Source organism: Oenanthe melanoleuca, chromosome 9 (assembly GCF_029582105.1).
Source record: "Oenanthe melanoleuca isolate GR-GAL-2019-014 chromosome 9, OMel1.0, whole genome shotgun sequence".
Classification (NCBI taxonomy): domain Eukaryota; kingdom Metazoa; phylum Chordata; class Aves; order Passeriformes; family Muscicapidae; genus Oenanthe; species Oenanthe melanoleuca.
This window is the reverse complement of record NC_079343.1, coordinates 19,055,486-19,080,208: the sequence shown is the minus strand read 5'-3', so window position 1 is coordinate 19,080,208 and position 24,723 is coordinate 19,055,486. Positions and strand designations below refer to the sequence as shown.

Below are 24,723 nucleotides of genomic sequence, written 5' to 3'. Positions count from 1 at the left end.
TGCATCTAGCAGAGTCCCAAAAGTCACATTTCTATGTGAAGTCCTTACATGTGAGGAAAACAGATGTCTCCTTTACTGAGCAGCAGAGGAAATTTCTGAGTATGAAAAATTGAAGACCATGATAAAGCAGAAATGTGGGGTAAAATGACATTACTATTCCACACAAACATTGCCAACTCTAGTGATCAAAGAACATCAACAGGCTTAGAAGTTAAAAACAAACAAACAAACCAATATAACTCAAAACCTGTTTTCTATTTTTTGCTATGAGGGCTTGGGGATTTTACTTTTGATTTTTTTTTAAATCCACAGAAATGCCAGGAGTCACAAGAAATCAAGACTCTCACAAACATGTCTGTTTCCTGTGCACAAGTTTTTTTAAGTAAAACTCCAAATGTGACCATAAAGAGTGAGAGGCAGCATCAAAACACATCCTGTCTGTTCCTCTTCAGTTCAGGCAGGAATAAAGAAGCAAGAATCTACACAGTCACCAGATGTGAGAATATTTCTTTTTAATTTAAAACAGTTGCAACAATGTCATTCACAGCCTTTCTCATCTCAGACAAATACTCTCCAGAAATTTAACAGTGCTTCAAGCAAACAACTCTTAATGGTGCAAAGTAAACCAGGACAGACACTTCCAGGATACAACAGTAAAACCACTGAAGAGTGAGCAGAAATCAGACACCAGTCTCAGCCATTAAGATAGGAAGGGCGACAGGGAAAACAATAAAATGTCCAGTTACATATTTTGCATAGACTTCCAATGCATGAAAACAGCAAAGAGGGTAAAAAATGCCAGGATGGAGAACAAAAGGAATCAGTTGGAGAGGTTTCTAAAGAAATCAAATGAGCTCTGGATGCATCCACATTCTGAATGTGTGTTGGGACCTGGTGGAGGCTGCCTGAATCAAAGACCTGGGCTAATGTTGGTTTCACTTACACCTAAGTCAGTCAGAGGTAATGGCACTGAACCCAGTAGAGTTACAAGTAATTGGAGTTCAGAAATATCTACACTTGTTTTAAAACCACAGCTCTGAATAAATTAATTTTTATCCTAATTATATTTTAGCTAGGAAGATTAAATTGTGTCTACATGTGTTTTGGAGACTGGAGATTGTGACTTAGAATGAGGAGATTACTGGATCCAGCATGCTGCTAGGAATGAGAGGAGAAGAGGAAATCAAGGAAAAGTTACTGAGTTTTTCTTCCTTTCTATCTCCTAACCTAAATGTGCCATACAAAAATGTAAAAATAAGTCTGAGGAACAAGAGCATTATTTACTGCCAGGTCCTGGCTTGCCATGATTCTTGGGTCAGATTGTCTCAAACAGCTCACAGTGATTTTTCTTTCTCCATTCTTTTTTGTCAAGAAGCTCCCAACTCACAGAGCCCCCAGCAGCTCCTCCAGCACCCAGACAGGCAGAGCCCAGGCTGTGCCCCTGCTTTAGCACAATCAGATTGCAGCAGGCACAGCCTGGCAGATCAGTCATCTCTTCAGTACAGCCTGTTTGAGTTGGGCTTCTGCAGTGCTGGAGTTTAAAAAAACCCCAAACCCAACAAAACTCCTCTCCCCCTTTAGGCTGAGGAGTCAGGAGTTTATATTCTGCTCCTCCAGGGTCATGATGCTCTTCACACAAAACCCATCACAAAAGCGAGACAACTGAATCATCCCTTGAAAAAAGAAGGGAGGCCACTGTTTTGGGAAAGAATAAAGTAATTCCTCAAGCACCTGACTGAAGAACTTCTAACATATTTTTAACTGTTTTATTTTAGAAAACCTGCAATCCTTTCCCCTAAAATGCTCCCTCACTCCTGACTAACTTTGGTTTGGGCAGGTAAAAGATGAAAATTACGAACTGAGAAGAACTTCAGGATCTGAGCTGCTCCAATTCACTTACCACAGCCAGCCAAGAGCCCTCTCTTTTTATTTACTCCACATTTCTAAATAAAAAGGCAGCAGCCACTAGATCTTGGTAGTTTCTAAAGAGCCCTTTAAGTTCATGAGGCAAGAGGGAAGCTGTTGCGTTGGACTTCCTTGGAATATACATGAGAATTTAAAAAAATAAAACTTAAAGAAAGGGTGGGAAAAAAGGCCTTTTCTCCTTCTTCTACTGCCAGAATGAAAAAACACACAGATATACAGAAGTTTTACTCTTTCACTTTAAATAGAAGATGTATCACTGCATAATTTGCTGATCCCATTTTCAAACCTGTCACTTTCTGGTAAAGCCTTCAAATATCCAAAATCTGGAAGAAGGAGAGAAATTACTGGCAGCTTTTATTTCATCCAGAACTGGTGGCTCAATATGCACAAGGCAGGTGAATCTCACAGGGGCCACTCATTAATGTGCCAGGACACTGCACTAATGTGTCCACAAGAGCTCTAAGTGCAAGCAGCTTTCCCAGCAATTAGATACCTTTACACTCTACAGAACTATTGCACTGGAATTTCTCTCACAATCTTTTAAGATAAAAACCTGATTAAAATACCAACAGTGTTTTTTTGGCTCTCTGCAAGGCTTTATGACCAGCTGAAGAATTACTTTTCCCCAGATGCTGCAAAAACTAAAATGCCCTTCTCATAACCAGATGTTTAATTTGGGTTCTCTTCCGTAATGTGTAGCTGCCTGAATTTTGCTATTAAAACTTGCAGGCAGTAACTGCAGAGAAAATGTAACAACACCTCTCTGGGTCTCTTGCACACTGAAAAAAAAAAAAAAAAAAAATTTGACTGCTGCAATTTATTTTGAGGGGTTGCTAACATTGTACAAGGCAACTCCAGTCTCTAAGCAGTGTCCAACATTGTGAACCGTTGGGTTTCTTCTTTATTTTGGAATCATTAAAGGTTTTGCACTCACCATTGTAATTTTTCTAGAATGAGTGTTTTCAAACATAATTTTTAAACCCACGTATGTATTCTTACCTGTGAAAAACACTTAAATAGCACACACCGAAACAAAAAAAAAAATCACAAGGACAGGAAAGGCCAGCCCCTGCCTACCCACCCCATCATCCCTGCCAGAGATATCAAACCCCTTTTAGAAGGTATCCCTTGAAGAGATCAGATGCATTGGTAAGTTTAAAGAAAGCATTGGTAAGTTTAAAGAAAGCAAAAATATCAATTCAAGGGGGGTTTTATTGTTTGGTTTTTGTTCTTGTTGGTTCTTGTTGTTTTGGTTTTTTTTTAAGGGAGGAAGAGAGGGGTAAATCAATAAATCAGAAAACTTGCTAAGCAATTTCCCCCACTCAATGAAAGTCAATATTTAAGCAATCTTTAGCAGAAAGCAGGATTGCACTGCGAATACTCTGTCAGTGGATTGGTTTCAGATGGAATATGAGTAGTCTAGATACAAATTTCCCTGACATAAATATAATGGGACATTAGACCCTTCTTCCCCTCCTCCATAAGAAAACAAAATTTAAATACAGCCTTGCCTCTCCTCAGGGTGTGCATTTAATTTTGCAGTCAGAAAGTCTTCTGTGTTTAGCCATCTGTAATCCTGAAACTGTTGGTAGAACTTACAAGATGAACATTCAAGTGAAGATGAAGAAACCTATGTCTGCTAAAATAAAATTTCTCTTTGGTAAAAAATGTAGAGGGCGCTGACAGGAGATTGCTCCTGTCTCCATTAGTCTCAGGCTTATGCCTGGAAAAGTCAAATCAAGATACTGTACCACTGAATTACTTAACTTCAGCTGACTTTTCTCACTGCACTGAAATATCTGAAATAAAACATTCTGCATTGAAGAACAGCGACAAACCCCCTCCCTTCAAATGATTTCTCTACATGATCTGGATTCTGCATGAAAACTCGGGCTCCCAGTCACCAAAGACATAAATATTTGTTTGTGGTCTTCAAAGGATGCACAGACAGGGCAGGCAGGAGCTGGGCTGAACTGTTTTTGCTCAACACTGAAGCTTCCATATTCTCCACACACTAGCTGCAAACTCCACCAGAAATCCACATGGCCTGTAAGGTGTATAAATTTAAAACAATGTCCTATACAGCACCTAATAAAATCTTCCGTCTAACACTTAAGGCGGCATCAAATGATTGTTTATAAATACACTATAAACACCCCACGTTTTCCTTTGCTTTTTGGCAGTCCAAGGGTTAAGGGGTCTTTTGTTGGTTTTACATTTTTATTGTATGCTTTTTTTGGGCAGGTTAAAAAGGCTTATGGCTTCTTAAGGCCAGGTGGTAGATTAGAGGCCTAACTTGGTATCCTGTGGTAAAAATAAATGTAGCCCAGGTCTTTGGGAGGTCGTTCTGAGGCACAGACTCTAAGGTCGTTGTAGATAACCCATCTGAAAGGAAAACAAGATTGATGACATTGCATGAGTATAAAAATCACCACAGGTTTATCAGGGACTTCTCAGACCCAAGCCTCAAAGAATTTAAAATCTAAAAGTAGGCATTGCAACGGGAACAAAGGATCAGAGAAACAGCAGAACCAGCTGGCAAAGTCAGGAATTGAAAAGGAGGAGGGATGTGCAGAGGCATGTGTAGTTACAGCTCAAATGAAGGGAAATCAGGGATTCCCAATGTCAAATAATGGGAGCATATCAAAACCACAGCCAAAACCAGCACCACACCAGTATCAGCCCATAGTTACATGGGTTTCTATTGATGGGCAACAAAAGGAAGTTGGGAGGAACTCAGATAAACTAAGCCAGATGCAGAACCAATGCCCCAAAATGAATAGAGATTTGGAATGGCAAGCACAGGAGAGCCAAAGGTACATTTCCCTAAAGACTTCAGTGGGATCAGAACTGACTCTGTGATAAATTTCATTTTTTTGTTGAGAAACCTACAGATGATAACAGCCCATGTTGTCTGCCATGAGCATGCCCTGCTCTGCACAGATGCTTCAAATCAAACATTTGCTCATCCCAAGTGTCTCCCCCAGCTGCACTCACCTTCCTTCCTTTCTGAGGTGACAAACGTAGTGGCCACTCATCGTGGATGTTCCCATGTGGCTGATGAACCCAAACAGCTCATACCCTGTTTAAAGAAAAATAAGTGGCACCCTAAGCCTTTCACTGCTACCACTGCAACATGACCCCAGGGAAAATGTTATTTCTAATACTGGAGAAGCAGCTAAGCAGTCCCAACTCAGACTCTGCATCCCTAAACTCAGTTTCTGTTAACACTGCAGCATGTTCCAAACTTAACTAGTGGCTCAGATTCACTGTCAAACATCAGACCAATCCAAGTCAAACCCACAGAGACCTGTGCATATACTGCAGGGTTGTGATCACAGCCCCTACTAGGAAAAAAACCAGCAGATTCATTCCCAGCTGACAAGAGTCCCATAGAAAATGCCATACAAGGAGTTCATTCTGCACACAAACTAGATATATCTGTACATGTGATCATAGATCTCCTATAAATACAAAAACACAGAAGTTTGTATTTCAGCAGCCCATAGAAGAAAGGACAGGAAAGAAAGCTCCTCCTTTAACAAAAGGACAATTTTTATGCTTAAAGTCTCTGGAGAACTCTGCACTGATTCTTGATTCCCACCCATTCACACTATTCACCTGAATTACCACTAAAAGTAAAAGGGTACCCTCTTTCAGGATATTACATAAAGACATGGACCTGGATTTTGCTGGAGAGGGCTTTCTGGAGCCATTTTACAGAATCGGTTATCAGGATTTCAGGCACTCAGAAAAGGGTCTCAGTCTATAAAGGCTAAGTACCACAAAAAATAATTATTCCAAGTTTGGGATTTTTTTTTTTAACCTAATGATAATCATTGTTTCCCATGCCTCCAAAAGACTTAAGATTGATATTTATAAAATTAATATGCAACCACAGACACAAAAATCAAATTGTCTGTTTTTGTTTTTTTCCAAAGATCTTTACTTTCAAGACCAGAGGTAGAAGTTTAAAACATACTACAGGTATTATAACTGGTCCCTAAAGACCCTTCAAAAAACTTTCTGTGACATCCTTAGCACAGCCACTGAGCTTTTGTACTCCAGTGCAGTGACATCTCCAGGAGGTTCTTCTCAACTTTGCCTGCAGTACATTAGCCCCATCTTGTGGTTTATTTAGCAGCAGTATGACAGAGAATCTCAACCAAAAGACAACAAAACATGCAGGTGCAACTATACCTGTGGTATTGTGAATAAGGAACTTGGTTGAAGGGATTATCAAATGGCCCAGCAGACCACAGGAGGACAGAAACTCAGGTGGTCTGTAACAGCAGTGTTGTCTTTAGGATGCTCAGCCTCTGAAGGTTTAAGCATTCTAGCTTTTCTTTGACTTTTTATCTTACAGCAACAGAACAAAAAGTAAACCTAGGCCAGGAGAGACTTGTGTGCTCTGGTAGCAAGAAACTTTGGGCTCGGGCTATTCAGTGAGCACAAGGAGAGAGTTTTCTGAGCAAACACAGCCCACAGAACTCAGCAGCCCACTGAGCTGGATTCAGCCCCAGAAACAAGACTGAAGTAAATTGTCTGGATCATGCCCAAAAAAACCCACAATAACTACTTTCAGAACAGGAAGGAGCTCTATGAACAGCGTGGGTGTGACACAACAAAATGACAGCCAGGTCTAAGTGAAGCAGAACTTACTTCCAGGGCCATCTTTGATCCTGGGTCCCTCAGACCCTGTGTCTGCAAGGATATTGGCATTAGCATTGTTCTCCATATCCATCATGTCCAAAGCAGGGTCACTTTCTTCCTCAGGGTCAGGGTGGCTGAAGATCCAGTCCAGTGCACGCTCCAAGTTATTGTTCTGCCAGTCAATAAATCAAAAGAGCAGCCTTTAATACACTCTCCAACATCACAGTGCCACTCATCAGCCTTTGAGCAGAGTAAGGATCATGTTTATAGCACTTAAAAATTGTAAGATACCATTATCTCCCTGGAAAATAGTATTCAGCAAGCACTCTGCAAAAGCTTGACATATGGAAAAGAAATAATCCCACAACTAAGACCCCCAGGTTCTTATCTTGCAGACACACAGTCTGCAGGCATCCAGATTATTTTTCAACAGGTAAGCTTTCCTCACTGCCTTCCACACTTTACCATTCCAGTGAAACACACAAATCCCTTCCCCACTCCAGAGAAGTCAGGCATCCCACACTTTGCCAGGATAGTTCCAGGCTCATCATCCACTAACTAGATTTCTGTACACGTTTCAAAGGCATCTGAGCACACACATGCACAAAGCACAGAACATGAAACCAAACCCCAGTGCCACCAATACCCCATTAACTCACTGCTGCCTTCAGCGCCTGAATCGCCAGATTCCTTTGGAATCCCATGGAAATGATAATTGCAACCATCTCTTCAGGAGGCTGGTTATCTAGCCCTACAGCTCCTAAAGCAGCTGCCCCACTGGAAGCAACTTCTCCAAATGCAGGTGTGACCAATGGCTCAGCGAAGTCTGGAACAAAACAAACATTCATCAGTTCCTTCTTCTGCCTCACTTAACTGGAAAGTCAACAACAAACACAAACAAACAACACACAGGACCTCAAAAGCAGTCCTGAAATCAATTTAAGTTCATTTCACTGGCAACTAAATTCAGACTTAGATGTGTGGAAAGCCTCAAAAACAACAAAGTGAATGTGCACATTACAAAATATCTATCTAGGTGCACATGCTCATACTGAGCAGACTGGAATAATCTGGCACATTGCAGAAGTGAAACAACTGCAGGAAAGCAGCAAAGATTGGTATGGAAGCAATGATGGCATCAGGATAATAGACAATCCAGTGCATAGATGTAAAATGAACTGATTCCATATCTGAAAATGTCTGCTAAGCCCAAGTGAAACTTATTCCCCATTTACACAAGCAACACAAAAGCTAATGGTGAAGCGTGAACTCAACCAAATCTGGAGTTTCCTGGCAAGGGAGTACTCAGATGCACTCAGTGCTGAATCATGAGTCCAAACTTTGCATGGATGAAACACAGGAAGTGGAGAACATCTAGCAGCCCTATCCATTACTAGACAGCCCAAGTATGGCATGAATGCTCCAGCCTGAGCTAGAGAAGGCTGATATGGAAGAAAAGCATTCAGACCACAGGATTCTTTGTACTTACACTTGGTCACAAGTCAGCTTCCCCCTTAGCAGCACGGACCTAGCCAAAGGGTGGAAACAGAGCTGGCCCACACCAGTGGTGAGGACAGGACTTCTGGTGTAGCTTAGTTTGTTGTCTTCTTCTAGGCAGAGGATACCACATAATGGTCAAGATCTGCACATCCCAGGAGCAGCTTAGGAAAATTCACTCACACCTCCAGGTTTCCCAAGTGGGGAAGGGGGACCGTTGTTTCTCTGTCACACATCATAAAATTTCTACTGACTGCCAAAATCCACAACCAGGAACTGAGTTTAACTTACACCCTCAAGTCACTGACCTGGCTCTTCCATGTGTGCAATGATCCAGTTGAAAGCAACTTCAGCACCCAGGTTGCCTGTATAGTACACAGCTTTCCGACATGCTTCCAAAGGAAAGCCCATCTCTGCCAGCTGCATAACTGAGGACTCATCAATATCTAGGGCTACAAGAAAGGACCTTCTAAAATATAAAAGTCTAATTTCATCTGTTGTATAATATTTCTTATTGTTACTCACGGTGCCATATATTACAGTATATATTGCTTGGATCTGATTTAGTACTTCAATGAACACACAGCCAGCAGAAAACAGCCTTGTACAAAGCATTACAGTAGTTGTTATGGACTTACTGATAATCTTTGGTCTCAGTAGGGACACAGATCCCCATACAGATCATTAAATCTTGATGAATTCCCATAGGACTTTATTTATTTTAAAATACCTCAGCACTGGATTTCAAGGGGTGAGGAAGTCAGGTGCTGAGCTCAGCTAGAGATGGCAGCCAAAACCAAGCACCTCTCAAAGGCAGGGTCTTGCAGGTTAGAGAAATAACAGCTGCTAGATCTGGCAGTCTCTGGATGACAAGGTCAGATAGCTTTATGTGAGATCAGAGTGCAGAGGGAGCCAGGATCAAGTGGCTGTGACCCCCAGAATTACAAGATCCTCCTGAGGAGCAGCAGGCAGAGGAGCAGCTCATATTCTGGCTATACTAACTCTCTAAGAGAGTCCTGCACACATGAAGTAAACACTGAACAAGCTTTTATTTGGAAGCATGCAGGGAAAGGCTCCATGCATCTCTATGAGGAGAGAGAAGCTGAGCAAAACCATAATTTTTTAAGCAGTATTAAAATGAGATACGTACACTCCACGAAATGGTTCGCCATGTGATCTGAAAAATCAACAATGGGGGAAAAAACAAGGAAAAGGACTTATATGAAGGCTAAGTAGATCCATATGGGTAAAACAATTCCATATTTTTAAACACACAGAAATATTTGACCTCATGGAGACAGGGAAGTTTCATCCTTTCTTACCTGATGTTTTTGCCATGAATTAGAGCAGGGCTATTTCTCTAACTCAGTTCAGAGCAAAGAGTAACTGATACTATAAACCAATAGGAAATAAAGCTGGGCTAAGCAAGAATCTTAAAAATAAAGTACCATCATCCATGTATTTACACTAAAACTAGGTCAGTCCATTCAGCAAGAGGATAAGAAGGTACAGGCCTTTGTGAGGAACTTACATAGATAAGGGATGGAATTAAAACCTTCAGAGAATTGAATTTTGTCATATTCTTGCTCTGCACACAATTCCAGGTACTAGCTTTCTTTCACATACATAGAGCAAATATTATTATAAATATTATTATAAATATCCAAGCAAAGAGGGGCACTCATGTCATGAGAGCAGCTGTATTACTGTTTTGTGTTAAATACTGAGGCACTCAAACTTCAGTCATGTGGGGGAAAGTGCAATCACCTGGGTCTAAGGTCACACCATAAAAACATGATTTTACTTGCCATAAACTATTTTATTCTCCAGGGAAACCCAGGGAATAAAGGAGAAGGATATTTAATATTCTTGTTTCTGAACTTTACCATAAAAGAAACAGTATTTAAGGAAAAAAAAAAAAACCAGCACAGCATTTTAATCACTCCTCCTTCTGCTCCACAAACATTATAGTCAGCTGTTTGCCATCTCCTCCTTGAGACAGAGCTTTTTTTAGTGGGCTGTGCAGCCCACGTACATCCAGAGAAGAGGACTGTGCATGCAGGCACAGCTGCTAGGGTCTAACAATTCTTGTGTTTTAAAAATGAATAAAATTTAGAGTCTTAGTCTATGCCTGGAAAGCTGTTCTCTTAAACTGTAGTCCTTTGTGTATTAAGTATTGTTTTCTGTGCTGGACCTGGGAAGTGCACAGTGATATTACTCCAAGGATGGATGACAAGGATAAAGTCACATGACTTTATCCCATGGACATGCATTGAAGGTTCTCTGGAGAGAGTCAAGGACAGCAACAATTATCAAACCTTCTAGAGAAAGGTCTCTCAACCCATGGCAAGGGACCTGGAACTTGATGATCTTTAAGATTCCTTCCAACCCAAAACACTGTGATTCTATAATAAATCCCCAAAACAGAAAAGCTGGAAGAACTAGGGTTGTCCAGTAGGAAGGAATAAAGGCTGTGGGGTGTTGTAACAGTCTTTAATCACAGAAGTACAGAGCTGGGTTCTTGTTCATAGTTCCAAACAGTGAAGATTAAAGAGAATCCCTGTGTGCTAGAAGGAAAGGGGAATACAGGAGAGAATATGTCAGTAAATACCTTTTGGGTCATCAGGAATGACAATGGGAGGAGCAATGTCTGGGAGCTCCTCTTCTCCTGGCTGGAGCCCCCTGGCCCGAAGGTGACTGATATCCAGGAAATCTGGCATGTCTATAGAAACATCTACAAAAGCAGAGAACTGGGCTAAGCTTCTGTAGCCAGCAAAACAACCTTGTGGTGCAACCTACCCCTTCAGAGAGGGGACTCTGGTACTCAAGATACAGGAACATCCAGGATTTTCCTTCTGAAAAGAGTTTTTCGAGAAATTTGGAACTTCAAAGAACAATTTAACTAGCTCAGATTACATGAAACTGTGTTTTTACTGCACAGACCTGATGGATTGGTTAAATTTGTTTTAAAAGGGAAGAAGATTCAATTAGGATCTTCACAGTACAAACTTAAGACTTGAGTCAGGTCCTCACTATAGTGTGCACATCTTATTAATTATCTCAGATAGAAAGGTAAGTAAAACAAGCACATACCAAGCTTTTTGGGTATCCAGTCAAGGCCAAAGGTGAATTTCTTTATCTGCACCACTAAGTACTCAGGAAAGGAAGCAAAACGGGAAGTCCTGGGAAGGACAAGAAACATAAATCATTGACATTAGACAACAGAATCCTCAGCAGCACAGATCTCAGGTCCTCACACAGAGATGAGCTACCACGTGTTGATACAAAGGATCCAACCCTACAAGCATTTAAAGTTCAAGCTCTCAACAACCAGACTGTATCACCTCTTGGAGTCTGACCATTGAGAACAATTAATTTCCTGCTCAGTTCATCATTACAACTCTTGCAAGGCTTGATCTGCACATCACATTGATGAGCCCCTACACTAATGTGATGCCAGAGCTCACTGTGCTTGTTTTTGTTTCTCTCTACACCATGTCCAGGCAGCAAGATAAGCACAGAGCACAGTTTTTAACAGGCAGCCAGACACACACTTACTTAACTCCTGCAGATTTTGCTTGAAGGGCACTGCTCCAGAAATCCTCTACATTGCTTGGTTCAGAAAAGGCCTGCAGACATGCTCTAAATGGGATCTTGGCACGGACCAGCTCTGGCAGAGGTCTCCTTGCAGCTTCTGCTTCTCTCCTCTTCAATTCATAGGCAATTAATTCATCTGAGAAATACACACAACACTAGAAGCTAATGAACATTGTCATAGCTATGTGTTCCTCATCAGGCTTATTTCTGCAAGTTTTAGAAATGCAAAAATCTACTTAGCAATAAAACTTTTACATGTTTTTAACTAGATATCAAATCTTTTTGTCTGCATTGGGGTCAGGAGCTACACTTACAGCCACATCTCTAAGGTTTCTGTTCATGGTGACAACACAGAACTGGAAATACCAAGACACAAGGCAATGAAAACTCTGCCACGACAGCCAAAATCCTGTGTGAACAGTAATGCCACACACCCACTTTATCAGAGTTCAATCTGAGTTGGAAAGTTATTGCTGTCTATCTGTGTCATCTGATTTCTTAGATAGGCCAGGATTATGTATGATCTAGAAAAAGTCTTGACACTGGCAAGCTGAGCAGTGCCATATGGTAAATTTACAAACTAATCTGTCTCCTGAGTCATCACCTGGAAATAACATGTTCTTTTATAAGCAACGGAGTCATCACTGAAACTGATGAACAAAGAACGCAAAGTTCTCTTAAACTTCTTGTCCAGTGCAAGAAGTTATAGGCTAGGTAAAAAGTACATAGAACACTCTGCCTTTATGGTATTTCAGAGGACCTCATCAAACAATCAAAATAGAATTCTCTGGTTTTAAAATATTTTAAATGTTCAGATTATGTAGGAAATCAGAGGCACATCTCACTTCATGTTCCTGTGATGTCCCCTTCACTTCTACCTCAAAAAATACATTTATTATGTTATTTTGCAAGGCTCTTCACCACTGACTGCAGGTGCAACCACAACCTGTCAGTGCCTCTCTCCTGCTCCCAGGTCTTCAAGCCTCCTTGTCCATTTTCTCCTTTAAAAGCAAGGGTGCTTTTCACAGGCAAGGGAAAAAACACTCCTACTTATTAAATCAACATCCAACACTTCATCCTCCTTCCCTCCTCCCCTGAAGCCCAGAACATCCAAATTGTGTATTTTAGATTTATAGATGACAAATTACCTTATACCCATCCCTATTCTCTATGCCATATTAGATCTTATAATCTGCTGCTAAAGAACAGAAAGCAGATTTGGGTTTTTGGTTGTTTTGGTTTGGGGTTTCTTTGTGAGTGTGTGTTTTTAAAAGATATTCATTAGTATGTTCAGTTCCTTTTTTATAATAAAGAAGTTTCCGCAAACTGTTTCACTGTCCAGGACAAGGGAAATTCAGTGTTGGTGGGGATCTCTGGGCACAAAGTGGCACATGCCTGGGTCAAGCAGAGCAGTTTGCTCCTTTACCTTTGTTTGTTGCTGCCTCCATGGCCACAGGTAGCTGCATGATGTAGTCCACCCTCTCCGTGTAGCGCACCTTCCTGGACTGGCAGCACTGCGTGCGCTCCTCCACCAGGAACCGGAACACATCACTGGGGTTTTCTGAACCCACAGGGTTCCTCTAAAAGGAATATTACACCAAATCACTTCTGTGGCCATCATTAAAATCACCAGAAAACCCAAAGGCTGCTGGTTGTTTTCAGGCAAGCACAAAGACACTGATCTGGCAGCACAGCTCACAATGGATTGCGTACAGAGCTCTAGCAGCTACAGAGAAAACCACTGAAGACCAAAATTGCTGCACTCACAGCAGCATCTTTCTACACACAGGAACTTGCAGGGTATGCACCCCAGAACCTGACTGAGTCAAGGACAGAAGGTAGGAAGCTGGCAAGTGACAGTAGACAGAAAGCTCAGATAAATAACATGGAGCATCCTCTCAGCAAATAGAATTGCTCTGACCACTCTGAATATGTACTGAAACAGAACAAGCAACTTGTAGCTCATTATCCAGATGGGAATGTCATGCAAATAATATACCTCCTCTTTGTTGCTCATGTTAATGTCTGTTATCAGGCAAGAAACAGAAAAGTCTCTTCTAACCACCCTATAATCAGTACATGCATTTAGGGATGTGGAACATTATGCATACAAATGTGAGTAACTTCATCTGGAGACTGAACACATGAATAAATAGCCTCAATTCTTGGGGAAAATGGGAAAACGAGGGAGGAAGGGTAAACAAGAAATGCTTTACATCAAAACTGCATGTATTTGTAAATTCCTTTTCAGAAAAATAGCATTAAAATTCACACTATGATTCCTTCACACACAGCACTGAGCTGGAGCTTGGTGGAACTAAAGCTTTATTCAGAAATATTCAACTGACAAACAGCCACTCTGCTTTCAGCAGGGGAATCCTTCCTCCCATGATTCAATAACATACAGCTGGGGTTTGTAAAACAGCTGGACAGGGTAATTAATTTGCTCCCAACAATTATATGAATTTGAAACAATAACAATAATAATCACAATACCCGATTCATTAATATTCCATGACACACTTCAATATGATAAACAGGAACAGCAATTTAAAAGGTCACATATGTTTATGAATCTTATTGCCTGTACAATGATGCTTGACCTCTTTATATTTGTTAGCAGCATGACTGGCCCTGTTCATGGTCATGCAAGAGTCTGAAGTAAAGAAGAAGAAGAATTAAGGAAGCAAATGTTTCTACAACAAAATACGTTTTATTTAGTCTAATATAACCAGAAAAAGAAGCAGCAATTAAGATTTTCTCACCTCTACTAGATTTATAAGATGTAGGAAAAATTCTTGTGCGTCCTGTTGTCTGTTAGATGAAAATTCTGGGTGGCCTTTACTTATAAAAGCCTTGAACATTCGAGGAGATATTCCATTGTGTTGAGGCTAAATAAAAGAGAGAAAAACCTTTTTTAAAGTGATTTTTGTTCAATCATGGACCAAGTATCTCAAAGTTACTCCACTAAATCTATCTATGGCCCATTTCTGGCACTGGATGAATGATAGTTTCTATTTCACCTATTTTTCCATTTTAATAAAAACGGGAAGGGTCCTGAAACAGGATTTTTGGTGGGGGGTGGGTTATAATATGTTTTATGGCTTAGTTCCTACAGCACTCACTCTACCTGTCTTTTGGCAATTGCATTTTAAAGAGATTACTGGAGGTTTTTAAAAGTTGGTAGTTTTCAGAAAGTCTGAGAGCCTACATGGTTATATAACATTTGATATTGCTTTCAGAACCCTGTGCCAGAGCACTGAAGCACTTTGGTATATCAGCTGGCAGCTTTCCTCAGGACAAAAACCTTTCAAGAGACCTGTGCAGAATCAAGCAGAGAACAACTAATGTGTGCAGCATGCAGTCCCAGGTGGGCTGTTAAGAGCAGACATGAATTTGCAATTTGCAGGTGTTGGTTATGTTGAAAAATCGTAACTTACTGCTTTAGCCATTCAGTTACGTCAGGAGGAAACTGCCCTAAATTAGAAAATCTCTGCCTTCCAAGATAGTCCTGGTTTTGACTTTCTAATCCTTTATACCACTCTAAGAACCTCTCTAGCCATTCCAGATCCTCAAGACAACACTAGCTATTATGCCTTTTAAATAACATTTTTGAAAGGGTCAGAATCTGTTTCTCAGATTTACCCTCACCATCCATGAAACCAAATAATTTTTTGGACAATCCAAGCAAAAGTATAAACTTTAGGAGCTCTAAGAGGCTGTTAAAACCTCAGCCAATCTCATTCCTTACTACACTTGCAATGTCATATGAATATAAAAATAGAAAAAGCAGCATGAAATGGAGGCCATATAAAATACATGCTAGAAGAGTAAATATTTTTCTTTGTTTTACCAGGGTGCACTATTCTTTGACCCACTGCAATCAGAAGCAGATTCTCATTTTTAAAAGCTTTTTCAATTTTTGGCAGTACACAACCAACCACATCAGGCTAACATGATCCTTAAAGGCTCCCATCAAGAGACAGAGTCTCAGTATTGCTTGGACAGAGATGTTCCAGGGATTTCTGCATCCTACGTTATGTGTTCATCAGTATCCTCCACTGCCTTCCATCAAAACCAGGGCTGGGGAGAGAAGTGCATAAAGCAGCTCACATTACAGCATCCCAGGCTTCTTCCTATGCCAGAAGCAAAAACATGGCACACTTGCCCTGCTGTATAATGCAGTGAGTTTGGAATAAAGCCTTGTTTCCACCTATATACTTTGTACTCAGCCACTTGAGCAGGAAGAATAGAAACAAACCATGTGTGACAGTGTGCAAAAAAAGGATTGAACCTTGCAATGTCACCTCAAGCAGAATAAAAGGGGGGGAAAAATCAACAACAAATCAGAAGAAATGTTAAAGCTCTAAGCAGAAAATCAAGCCCTCGCTGATGACCCTTTAGGCATTCAACTTCTTTTTAATCCTAAAGTGCGCCCAAGAAAAATGCTGCCATTTCCAGGCTAAACTTCTGTGTTGAAAAATTTCAACTCCACAGCACCATGAATATTTACAGAATACCTGGCATACTTTCCCCATCAACAGTTGCAAAACAGTTTAGCTAAATATAGAGTGTGCTGGACCACTGCAGATCTCATATGAATGCTTTTACAGGCAACACTCCCTAAAACTTTGGATGAATTCCAAAGGCTCAGAAAGATTGAGAACTTTGCATGTAGAAGGGGAAAAAAAAGTAAAGGAATAAAAGTAAAATGAATAATTGTTATTATAGACACAAAGCAGAAGCACTTTAAAACATTTAAGGCCTAAAATGCTACACAAACAACAACAACAAAAAAGCATCCTCAACCTGAAAAAATCATAGATTTGTATTCCAAGAGTGAAGGAATAGAGAAAATACCTACACCTGACTTTTTCTGTAAATAAATCATCAATACAACAAGCAACAAAAGCTGTAAAAGCTCTTTCAAGTCCTAATATATGCTATGAATTGCTTGAAAAGGAAGCAAATTCGTGCATGTAACTTCAGCTTTATTAAACTGAACTAATGAACACAAGTACTTTAAATGTCAGTAGATTCCTACTACAGCCTGACAGAGTTTTATACTGTCATTAAAGACTTCTCAATATCTCATCTAATAGTGGCAGTTGAGCTAAACATGGAGGTGTAGTTTTATTCCAAGGATTCAGATCCCTGAGCTTCCAGCATAGTACTTTCCAGTCACATCCTGTGTGTATTTAGGAAAGCAGGTCAGTCAGTACACATAATTTAATGTATGGCATTGTCTGTAATCTGTCCCACTATTCCTTTGTCCCAGTGGAGTGCTGATTAGTCCTGAACTTTATTTAATGGGAACAAGCAGGATTCACTTGCTGTTCCAAAACAGTGAATTGCCACTGTGCAAAGCAGTTACTTGGGGGACACATGATTTCCAGATCCTGCAAACTACTCTGTACCAGAAGCTCTGTCTGTCCAAATCTTATTGGCATTCTGATGTCAGGAGAAATTCCTATGTCAATAATTGACAGATGAAGGTAGAGGCAAATATCTATTTCCATGGCAATCACCATCCCTCTGTGGCAGAAGCGTGCATTACTCCTCCTGTGGCTTTGCATGGCCCCTCCATCTCCATGAAAGCCTCCAGCACCACCTAATCTAGCATTACCTAGACAGCTTCTCCTGAAATCAAGTGGAGTATTGTCAGACACTTCCTGGAAACAATTCTTCATTCTTTAAAAATTTAAAAAGAGTTTAGAAGTTTGCTTCCAGGACTCTCTGCATAACATTGCTGTCGTTCCTCAGAGAAGATAAACATTGTTTGCAAGCTCTGTGAACATTTGCAGTCATCACTGGAGCTTCAGAGCTCTTTATCAGCAGAACCAGTGCTTGCTTTGATGCACTGCACAAATAGTGCCTGACTAATTTATCCCTGACTTAGTAATCTGCACATTCCACCTTGCTAAGCATCCCGTCCACGCTGGATCCCCAATGCCCAGCACCTGTTCCCTTTTCTCAGGATATCACTTTTACCTAGTTACCAGGCTGTACAGACTCAGGCAAATACCTTGTGTTCTTCTTTCATCACTTGCTCAATGAGCTCAGATTTCATGGGTGGCTTAGAATATTGGCCTGAAAGGAGGCCGTGCCCCAGTTTAGCCCTGTAAGGAAGAAAGTGGAAACAAATGTGAGAAAAACAGAAAAGAAGACTTATTTCAAGCAACAAAAAAAGAAGTTTACTGCTTTTAACTCCTTGATGAACCACCATTATCTGCAACTAAGTGGTCAAATCTTCTCATTCTCCCTGTGCCATATCTCACTTCTGAGCTCATGGAAACATGGTCTTTTGCTTTGCCATTAAGCCATTTAGATTCTATGTAACCTGACCAAGTAAATAACTGAGAAATGTCACTTACATCTGAGTGTTGAAATCTTGTGTTGGATCAAGAGGGGAGTAGTCAAATATTCGTGGAAGGTTTCCCACATACCTGGGCAGCAGGAACAAAGAAGAAACATTCAAATATTGCAGCTTAATGATTCAATCGACCCCAATGAGTGCTTCTGTCATGCAAAAATAATAGTAAAAAATTAAGAAATGGACATTGAGGTTTTACTTGAAGCTTCTAGCTATAAAGAATATGGCTGTGTTGTTCATCTGGAATTTACATTCTATTCCTTAATCTTGCAAAAGCTGCAGGATGCTGTTGGTCAAAACCTCAGAGCTGAGTTCAGAACCAGTTTACCTTCTACACCCAATCAATGTTAGCAAGTAAATTTAAGTTTATATCAGGATCCAAATATGTAAAAAGAACATTTCTATTGAGTTTCACAAGAGAAGCAATTCTGATAATACTGAAGGAAATATTGTTCTAGCCAGCCTGTTGGAAAGTGAAGCGTTCAGCAGCACTCTGAGTATTGCTGCCCTTAAGCACAGGAAACAACAGGCTGGCTAGGTATGGCCATGGTGCAGGTCCCTCTCTCATCAAAGACCTCCACTATTTTGATGACACTTCAGGTTACCTCCAGGTAACTCCCAGGACCATGCTGTGGAAAATTATCTTCCTTAATAAAGTCCATTTTGATATTTTTCGAAAGTGGAGGCAGAAAAGCTGGCACTTAATGAATCTACAGACTGTACTCCATATGGCTAACAAAGAAAATAAACACAAGTTTTCTCTCTCTTCTTCTCCAGAATGTAATTTCTAACATGAAAACCAAAGAGGCATCAAATTTACAAGGTGGCATATGATTTCCCAGCACTGAAGTTCAGACAGTAAGTTTTTATTTTGAGGACAGATTGGATTTTGTGTTTCCAGAACAGACCAAAATAATCACTAAATTCTCCAAGCAGCCACTGAAATGACTGAAAGAGACCTTTGCAGATTAGATAAAAAATTAAAATAACATTTTTCTTAGAAATAACATGAATTGATGAAAGCAGCAGCTAGTGACAAGGAGTAGTTTGGAGCTACTTACGCTCGCTGGAACTCTGGGATGCTGAAAATGGCTTGCATGACAGCATTGAGGTAGCAGCTATTTCCCAGGTTCTTCATGCCAGTGTATCCTGGGCCATACATGGGCTTGAGCTTCACACCAGCTTCCTGAATCACTTCCCATTCTGAGACTCTTGGCTTTATGTCGTTATCTCTCAGCCCATTCTCTGTCTGAAAGCAACAAGATTTTCATCTTAGTCTCTTTAACTTCTGCCATAATTATGATGCTGCCACCATCACCACCAATTTTGTGAGGTATACTCCAAGAAATGAGGAGCCAAATCATTGGGCAAGGGGAAGTAAATCCTGCATGTAGGGGAAGATGAGGGTCAGAAAGGCAGCAATTTGTTCCTCCAATACACCTTTAGCTCTTTAGCACAGCCACTGGCTCTTTGAGTGCTCCCAGTCATGACCTCAGTCCCAGCTGGGAGCTTCACTTCTCTCAGGCCTGTGACCTCAAGCCTCAGCATCAAACACTGCATTTTTTCAGGTTTGTAATGGCCAGGAATAGCTGCTGCTGTAGAAGCTGCTCATAACAAACAAGTCACATGAAAAGCTGCAGATCCAAGAACTCTTCCCTTCTTTCAAATGGTAAAAGCCAATAATTTGTGACACTAAAGTTTCTCCCCTTTACACTCAGCCTTCAGCCTGTAGGTGCAGGTCACTACAGTGTCATTTACTGCTGGCACTACTCTGCCACTTCTCAAAGAATTGTACACACCAAAGACCAGAGGTGAAACCTTTGCAAACTTAAGACTAGGTTTTCAAGGTTTCTGAGTAAAACAGGCTTTCCAGAATGATCTGAAGAAACTTTTTATTTGTGATTCTGGCAAGGACATTAGTATACCAAAAATATTATTACTATTATGAAGACTTCTGAAAACACAATCTAACTCTTATCTATAATTTCAATTATTATCATTTTCTCATCACTTGGACAATGAAATACACTTAATCAGTAGCAGGTTTGTTCCTTTTTAACATTTTCATGTTCTCCAGGTAATCACACTACATTATCTGCTTGGGTTAAAAAAATAAACCCAAAAAACAGCAAACCAAACCAAACACCAACACAACCACAAAAACCATGCCTGCCTTTATAAGGATATTCTATTCTGATTTCTTACATCATTTGAAGAGAACTGGAATCAGCATCCAGTAAGAAATAAGTTACTAAAAGTACTTCTTTACTAATACAGACACACACAGAGAATCCTTTTTCCCCCAGTCCCTTTCTCGCATGCCACACCTTCGACTATGCTGTTTTCTAGACTTGAGAGAATTAATTTTTCTCATTTTCTAATGTATTTATTGACAAAACCTAAACTAAAATTTACACAAAGAACTTTCAGCCACATTTATCTTATCCATTGCTTAGCTTCTTTTTGCTTATGAATTGTATCTGTTTACACATGCAATAGGCTTTCCTTCACTTGTAATTTAATATTCCAGACATTCTTGTCTAAATGAATGAGGTTCCACATCTTGAAGACAAAGGGTGCATCACACAGGAAAAGTGAAAAATGTAAACTAAAGACCATCTTTTCAGAAGGCAACTTCTGGATTTGAGAGCAATGATTTACTCAGAACTCAGACAATAACCCCTAAATTAGCTGGCTGAACTTTACAAAACAGAATACTGTCACAACAGTCTGAAGGAATCACAAATAAGCTACAGGTGTCTTTCTTCTCCCATTTCTCTCCCACCCCCAAGCGAAAAGAAGCTAAATAAAAGATGGATTTCCTACCACTTGCATCTGCAGCATATCAATTCCAAAGTGTGCCAAATGTTTTGCTATATGTGGATCTAAAACCGGCTCCTCTTCATCAAAGGAATAGACATCTGCAAAAGCAGAGAGAAACCAGTGAGCCCCAGTATCAAATGTTATCCTTGCTCTTTGTTTACAAACACTGCATTCTCAGCACAGGGCTGCCTATACAAAATGCCCTGTTCATGTTCTCCAAGTTTGGTTCTGTCCAGCAGAGAAGTGCACAGACACCCACATAGCTCAGTAAATATCTTAACACAATCACCTCAAGCACTCTCCTCAAAAGAAATTATATGCCTCCACGGTATTAAAACCTAAAAACATTTATAGGGATCATAGTATTTCCTCTCCCCAAAATAAGAAATTTGTAGGGAAAACAAGGAACAGGTCATGCAAAGTTCTCAGATATGTAGCCAGCCCACATCTTGAACATGCCAACAAGAGATTATGAATTTTTGCAGAGTTACTAGATACAGACTCAGTAAAGCTGTGAGTATATCACACCAACTCACTATTTACAAGAATATTTTAATCTTTAGTACAGTTTAAGAAATCTACTTTTGCCCTTTTCACACAGATGCAGGAAGAGCAGAGAAATTCTTTATTAGAATAAAGAGGGGTTTTTTACATTACGCACCACTGAATAGGACTTCCAAGATTAATCTAACCTCGTGGTTAGGGAGAAAGGCTCATTCTCTGAGTGAGGTGTCTTGCTTTATTGTATGGGAGATTTATATTTCAGTTCTCTAAGATAGGCCTTTATACCCTTAAGTAAAAGCCCATAAACATTCTGGCAGGGCAAAGTTCAGACTGTGAAGGGAAGCAGTACGTCTAATGATGGTATTTTCAATACGAAACCAAGTTTAATAAACTCAAAAGAAGGACAAAAAAATTGAGAGTAAAAACATTATTTTTAGAGTATACCTAGCAAGTCCTATAATGACACTGAATTCAAAGGAGGTTTCACCTACTTCAACAAATAACAATAAAGCTGCAGGCATCATAGAAGGCTAGAAGTGATAAGATATGCATTTGTAGCACTTGAACAGGCCTTCCATCTTTTCTCTGATCAAGTCTCCACCTTTGTAGTCAATGACTGCTTTGGTGTCTCCTCATGCCAAAACCCAGAACCCCTGTGCCATGTCCCTGCTTCCTTCATCCCAGCAGTTTCTCACAGTGACCTTGCTCCATAAGACCAGACCCAGACTGACAGAGAAAGCTTAGCCAGGAGAAAGGAAGAGAAACAACCTCAGGAGGAGATAGCAGAAGCACAGATAAAGGCTGTTCACAGCACAAGTATCACTTCTGGAAGATCCTTACCCCAGCCCCTCCTGGCAGCTGCAGACCCTGGCTCTGACTCAGCTTTAACAAAGGGCATTCTCCCTCAGGTCTGCTAGTACCAAACCCACACTGAAATGATAGACTGAAGGTTAGCCAAGAACTCACACACTTAACGTTGACTCAAACTTTCAGCATTGACCAGCCCTGTGGAAAACCTCTCTGAGCAGGGATCTGTGCTTTGAGCTGTGCTGCCAGCTGCTGATCTGCCATCAGATGCCCATGAAGATTGGTGCCCGTGACCTTTCTGGCATGTGTGTGGCTGTAGCTGCCCATCTGCTGGAATTCCACTGTGTGGTAGCAAATGCACCCAGAAGACATGACTGCTCATCCACACACATGGCATCACAGCATTCCCATAGTATTCTGGTGAGGTCATAGCACAGCCAGAAGATCCCGAGAAGTTCAAACACCTGATGGAGTGAGATTACACAGCAACTGAGCTTGGGTGACTGCTTTCAGTGTGGAAGCTTTTGATGTTGTTTTCCCTCTGCTCTGACAACTGCAGAGAGCAAATCATCCAGGATACTGGGCCAGAGCAGCAGAAATGAAACACAAGACTAGTGTTCTGCTCAAACCCAGCTCATGCCATACTTCAGTACTTCCTGCTGTGAAGCTTAAGTTCATGGGAGAAAAACAGAATTCATTTGTTTCCAAAAATCAAAGACAGAAGATAAGAGCTGTCGAACACAAATCTGCTGTGTAGTCATACATATTATTAAACAGAGAAAAAAATCAAGGGACACATCAGTAAGATCCAGTCCAACTCCTGGCCCTGAGCAGGACACACAAAGAATCCCACCATGAGCCTGAGAGTGTTGCCCAAAGACATTTTGAACTCAGGCTTGGTGCTGTGACCACTTCCCTGGGGATATTTTTCCAGTGCCAAATCATCCCCTGGGCAGAAAACCTTTTCCTGATAATAGTCACTATGATTCATATTATTTTAAGAAAATAAAAATGTCATGCTACTTGACTTTGTTTTCTTCCACAGCTCAAGATATACACCTGTTCTGGCTGTGCAGACATCTCTCCTTCCCACTTAGAAAGTAGCAGGTAATGGTAACACTGTCCCTAAAGAAGTAAGTGGCTCAGGATCCCCCCAAAAGTATCTTACAACTGCTAAGATTAGCATCCACAAAGCAACTCCTTCAAGCACCAATCACAAGGAGTTTCCCACTGCCTGTGCCCAATTCCATGCCTCAATCTATTCCAAACAAGCATTCCAGTGACTGGAAATAAAATCTAGTGGCACTGTCAAGAGAGGCAGCAGGTAGCACAGTCTGCCCAGTGCTCAGCCTACTGAGGCAAACAACTTTTCTGACTCCGTGGTGCATCCTGTCCAAGGTATAAAGTGGAAGAGAAGCTTGGTTCAATTTCTGCCCTGACCCCAGATGTGCCTGCTGATAGGATGCCACAAAATGGGGCTAATGCCTCAGAAACCTCTTATAGTGCACACAGCACAGATATCTCAGGGCAAGACAAAGAGCTCTCCTCTGTGTACACATAGGGTGAGTGTCAGTGGAATACTGACTCTTGTCCTTCCTACTGGTGTGAAAGAAGGAATAAATTATTACTCCTGTACCATCACCTCTTCACCTTTAACCCATGAAAGCAGAAAACAGACAGATTTTGTGTCACCATCAGCCACAGAGCCTTTCCTGATGCTCATCTATCACCCAGCCCCATCAAGGGGTTATAAGTACCACAGAAATATAGATCAGAGACAGAATAATTACTGAAAAGGAACAAGGAAGACTGGGGGAGGGAATACTTTTCTATAGGGAAACCAAGTAAACATCATCCATAAGAACAAAGGTCTGTGGAGAACAGCTGGTGCCTCTCTTTCAGAGGGAAGGATGACAGCCTGTCCTTTGTTATCCCAAAGGCCACATAAGAGAGGATGCAGCTGATCAGTGGGAGGCACAAGGACAGAAGCCATAAGGAAACAAGTATTGCTGCTAAAGATGGGAAAGAAAAGAAAAAAAATATTTAAAAAAAACTAGTAGAGAATATCCTGTTTGTTTTGTAGATGCAGTTGAAACCTACAGGTGGGCAAATCCTAAACACCTTCAATAACTGAGAGATTTGGATAGAAATCATCTAAGACCGGGCTTATGTAAGGAAATAACATTCCATCTGGGAGAGAAAAAAATGTTTTTTGCTCAGTGTTTCTGTGGCACAGCTGGTTGAATCTGACTACAGTTGCCTTTCCTCAACACTGAATAGGACTTAGAAAAGCTCTCAACTGATGCTTGTTAAAAAAGGGGCTGCTCTAAACAGCAATTTTTCATCTCTTAGTCACAACCACTAAAGCCACAATATAATGATTCTATATGCTCCATTTTTACTTTACTTGCAGCTGCAACAAAAAGACCTCTTTGCTAATGACTTTTTCAGATTCTCATGTTTTTATTCCATCTAATCTTCACACACTATAATCCCCTCAGCAGCAACACCACAGAACATCACACTTGGAGAATATGCAAACA

At 40.7% G+C, this 24,723-nt stretch overlaps 1 protein-coding gene across 2 annotated transcripts in view; it reads right to left on the bottom strand.

Annotated features, from left to right (window-relative positions):
* Nucleotides 1-490: 490 nt before the first annotated feature.
* Nucleotides 491-24,723, bottom strand: part of USP13 (ubiquitin specific peptidase 13) — a 48,577-nt gene continuing 24,344 nt past the window's right edge. Inside the window, exons 7-22 of one of the 2 annotated variants that reach the window (XR_008841186.1) lie at nucleotides 20,873-20,967; nucleotides 19,108-19,295; nucleotides 18,048-18,119; nucleotides 17,699-17,792; nucleotides 14,439-14,564; nucleotides 13,100-13,253; nucleotides 11,635-11,809; nucleotides 11,170-11,258; nucleotides 10,688-10,810; nucleotides 9,227-9,253; nucleotides 8,385-8,528; nucleotides 7,239-7,405; nucleotides 6,589-6,751; nucleotides 4,924-5,008; nucleotides 2,707-4,311; nucleotides 491-2,533 (exon numbers count right to left, since the gene is read on the bottom strand). Coding sequence is in view for 1 of the 2 variants with exons in the window: in XM_056498764.1 (XP_056354739.1) it covers nucleotides 4,218-4,311; nucleotides 4,924-5,008; nucleotides 6,589-6,751; nucleotides 7,239-7,405; nucleotides 8,385-8,528; nucleotides 9,227-9,253; nucleotides 10,688-10,810; nucleotides 11,170-11,258; nucleotides 11,635-11,809; nucleotides 13,100-13,253; nucleotides 14,439-14,564; nucleotides 17,699-17,792; nucleotides 18,048-18,119; nucleotides 19,108-19,295; nucleotides 20,873-20,967 (1,796 nt within the window). In the remaining variant the exon portion in view is untranslated. Of the gene's footprint in view, nucleotides 4,312-4,923; nucleotides 5,009-6,588; nucleotides 6,752-7,238; nucleotides 7,406-8,384; nucleotides 8,529-9,226; nucleotides 9,254-10,687; nucleotides 10,811-11,169; nucleotides 11,259-11,634; nucleotides 11,810-13,099; nucleotides 13,254-14,438; nucleotides 14,565-17,698; nucleotides 17,793-18,047; nucleotides 18,120-19,107; nucleotides 19,296-20,872; nucleotides 20,968-24,723 lie in introns of both variants that reach the window. The other variant, XM_056498764.1, reaches the window with a different exon arrangement.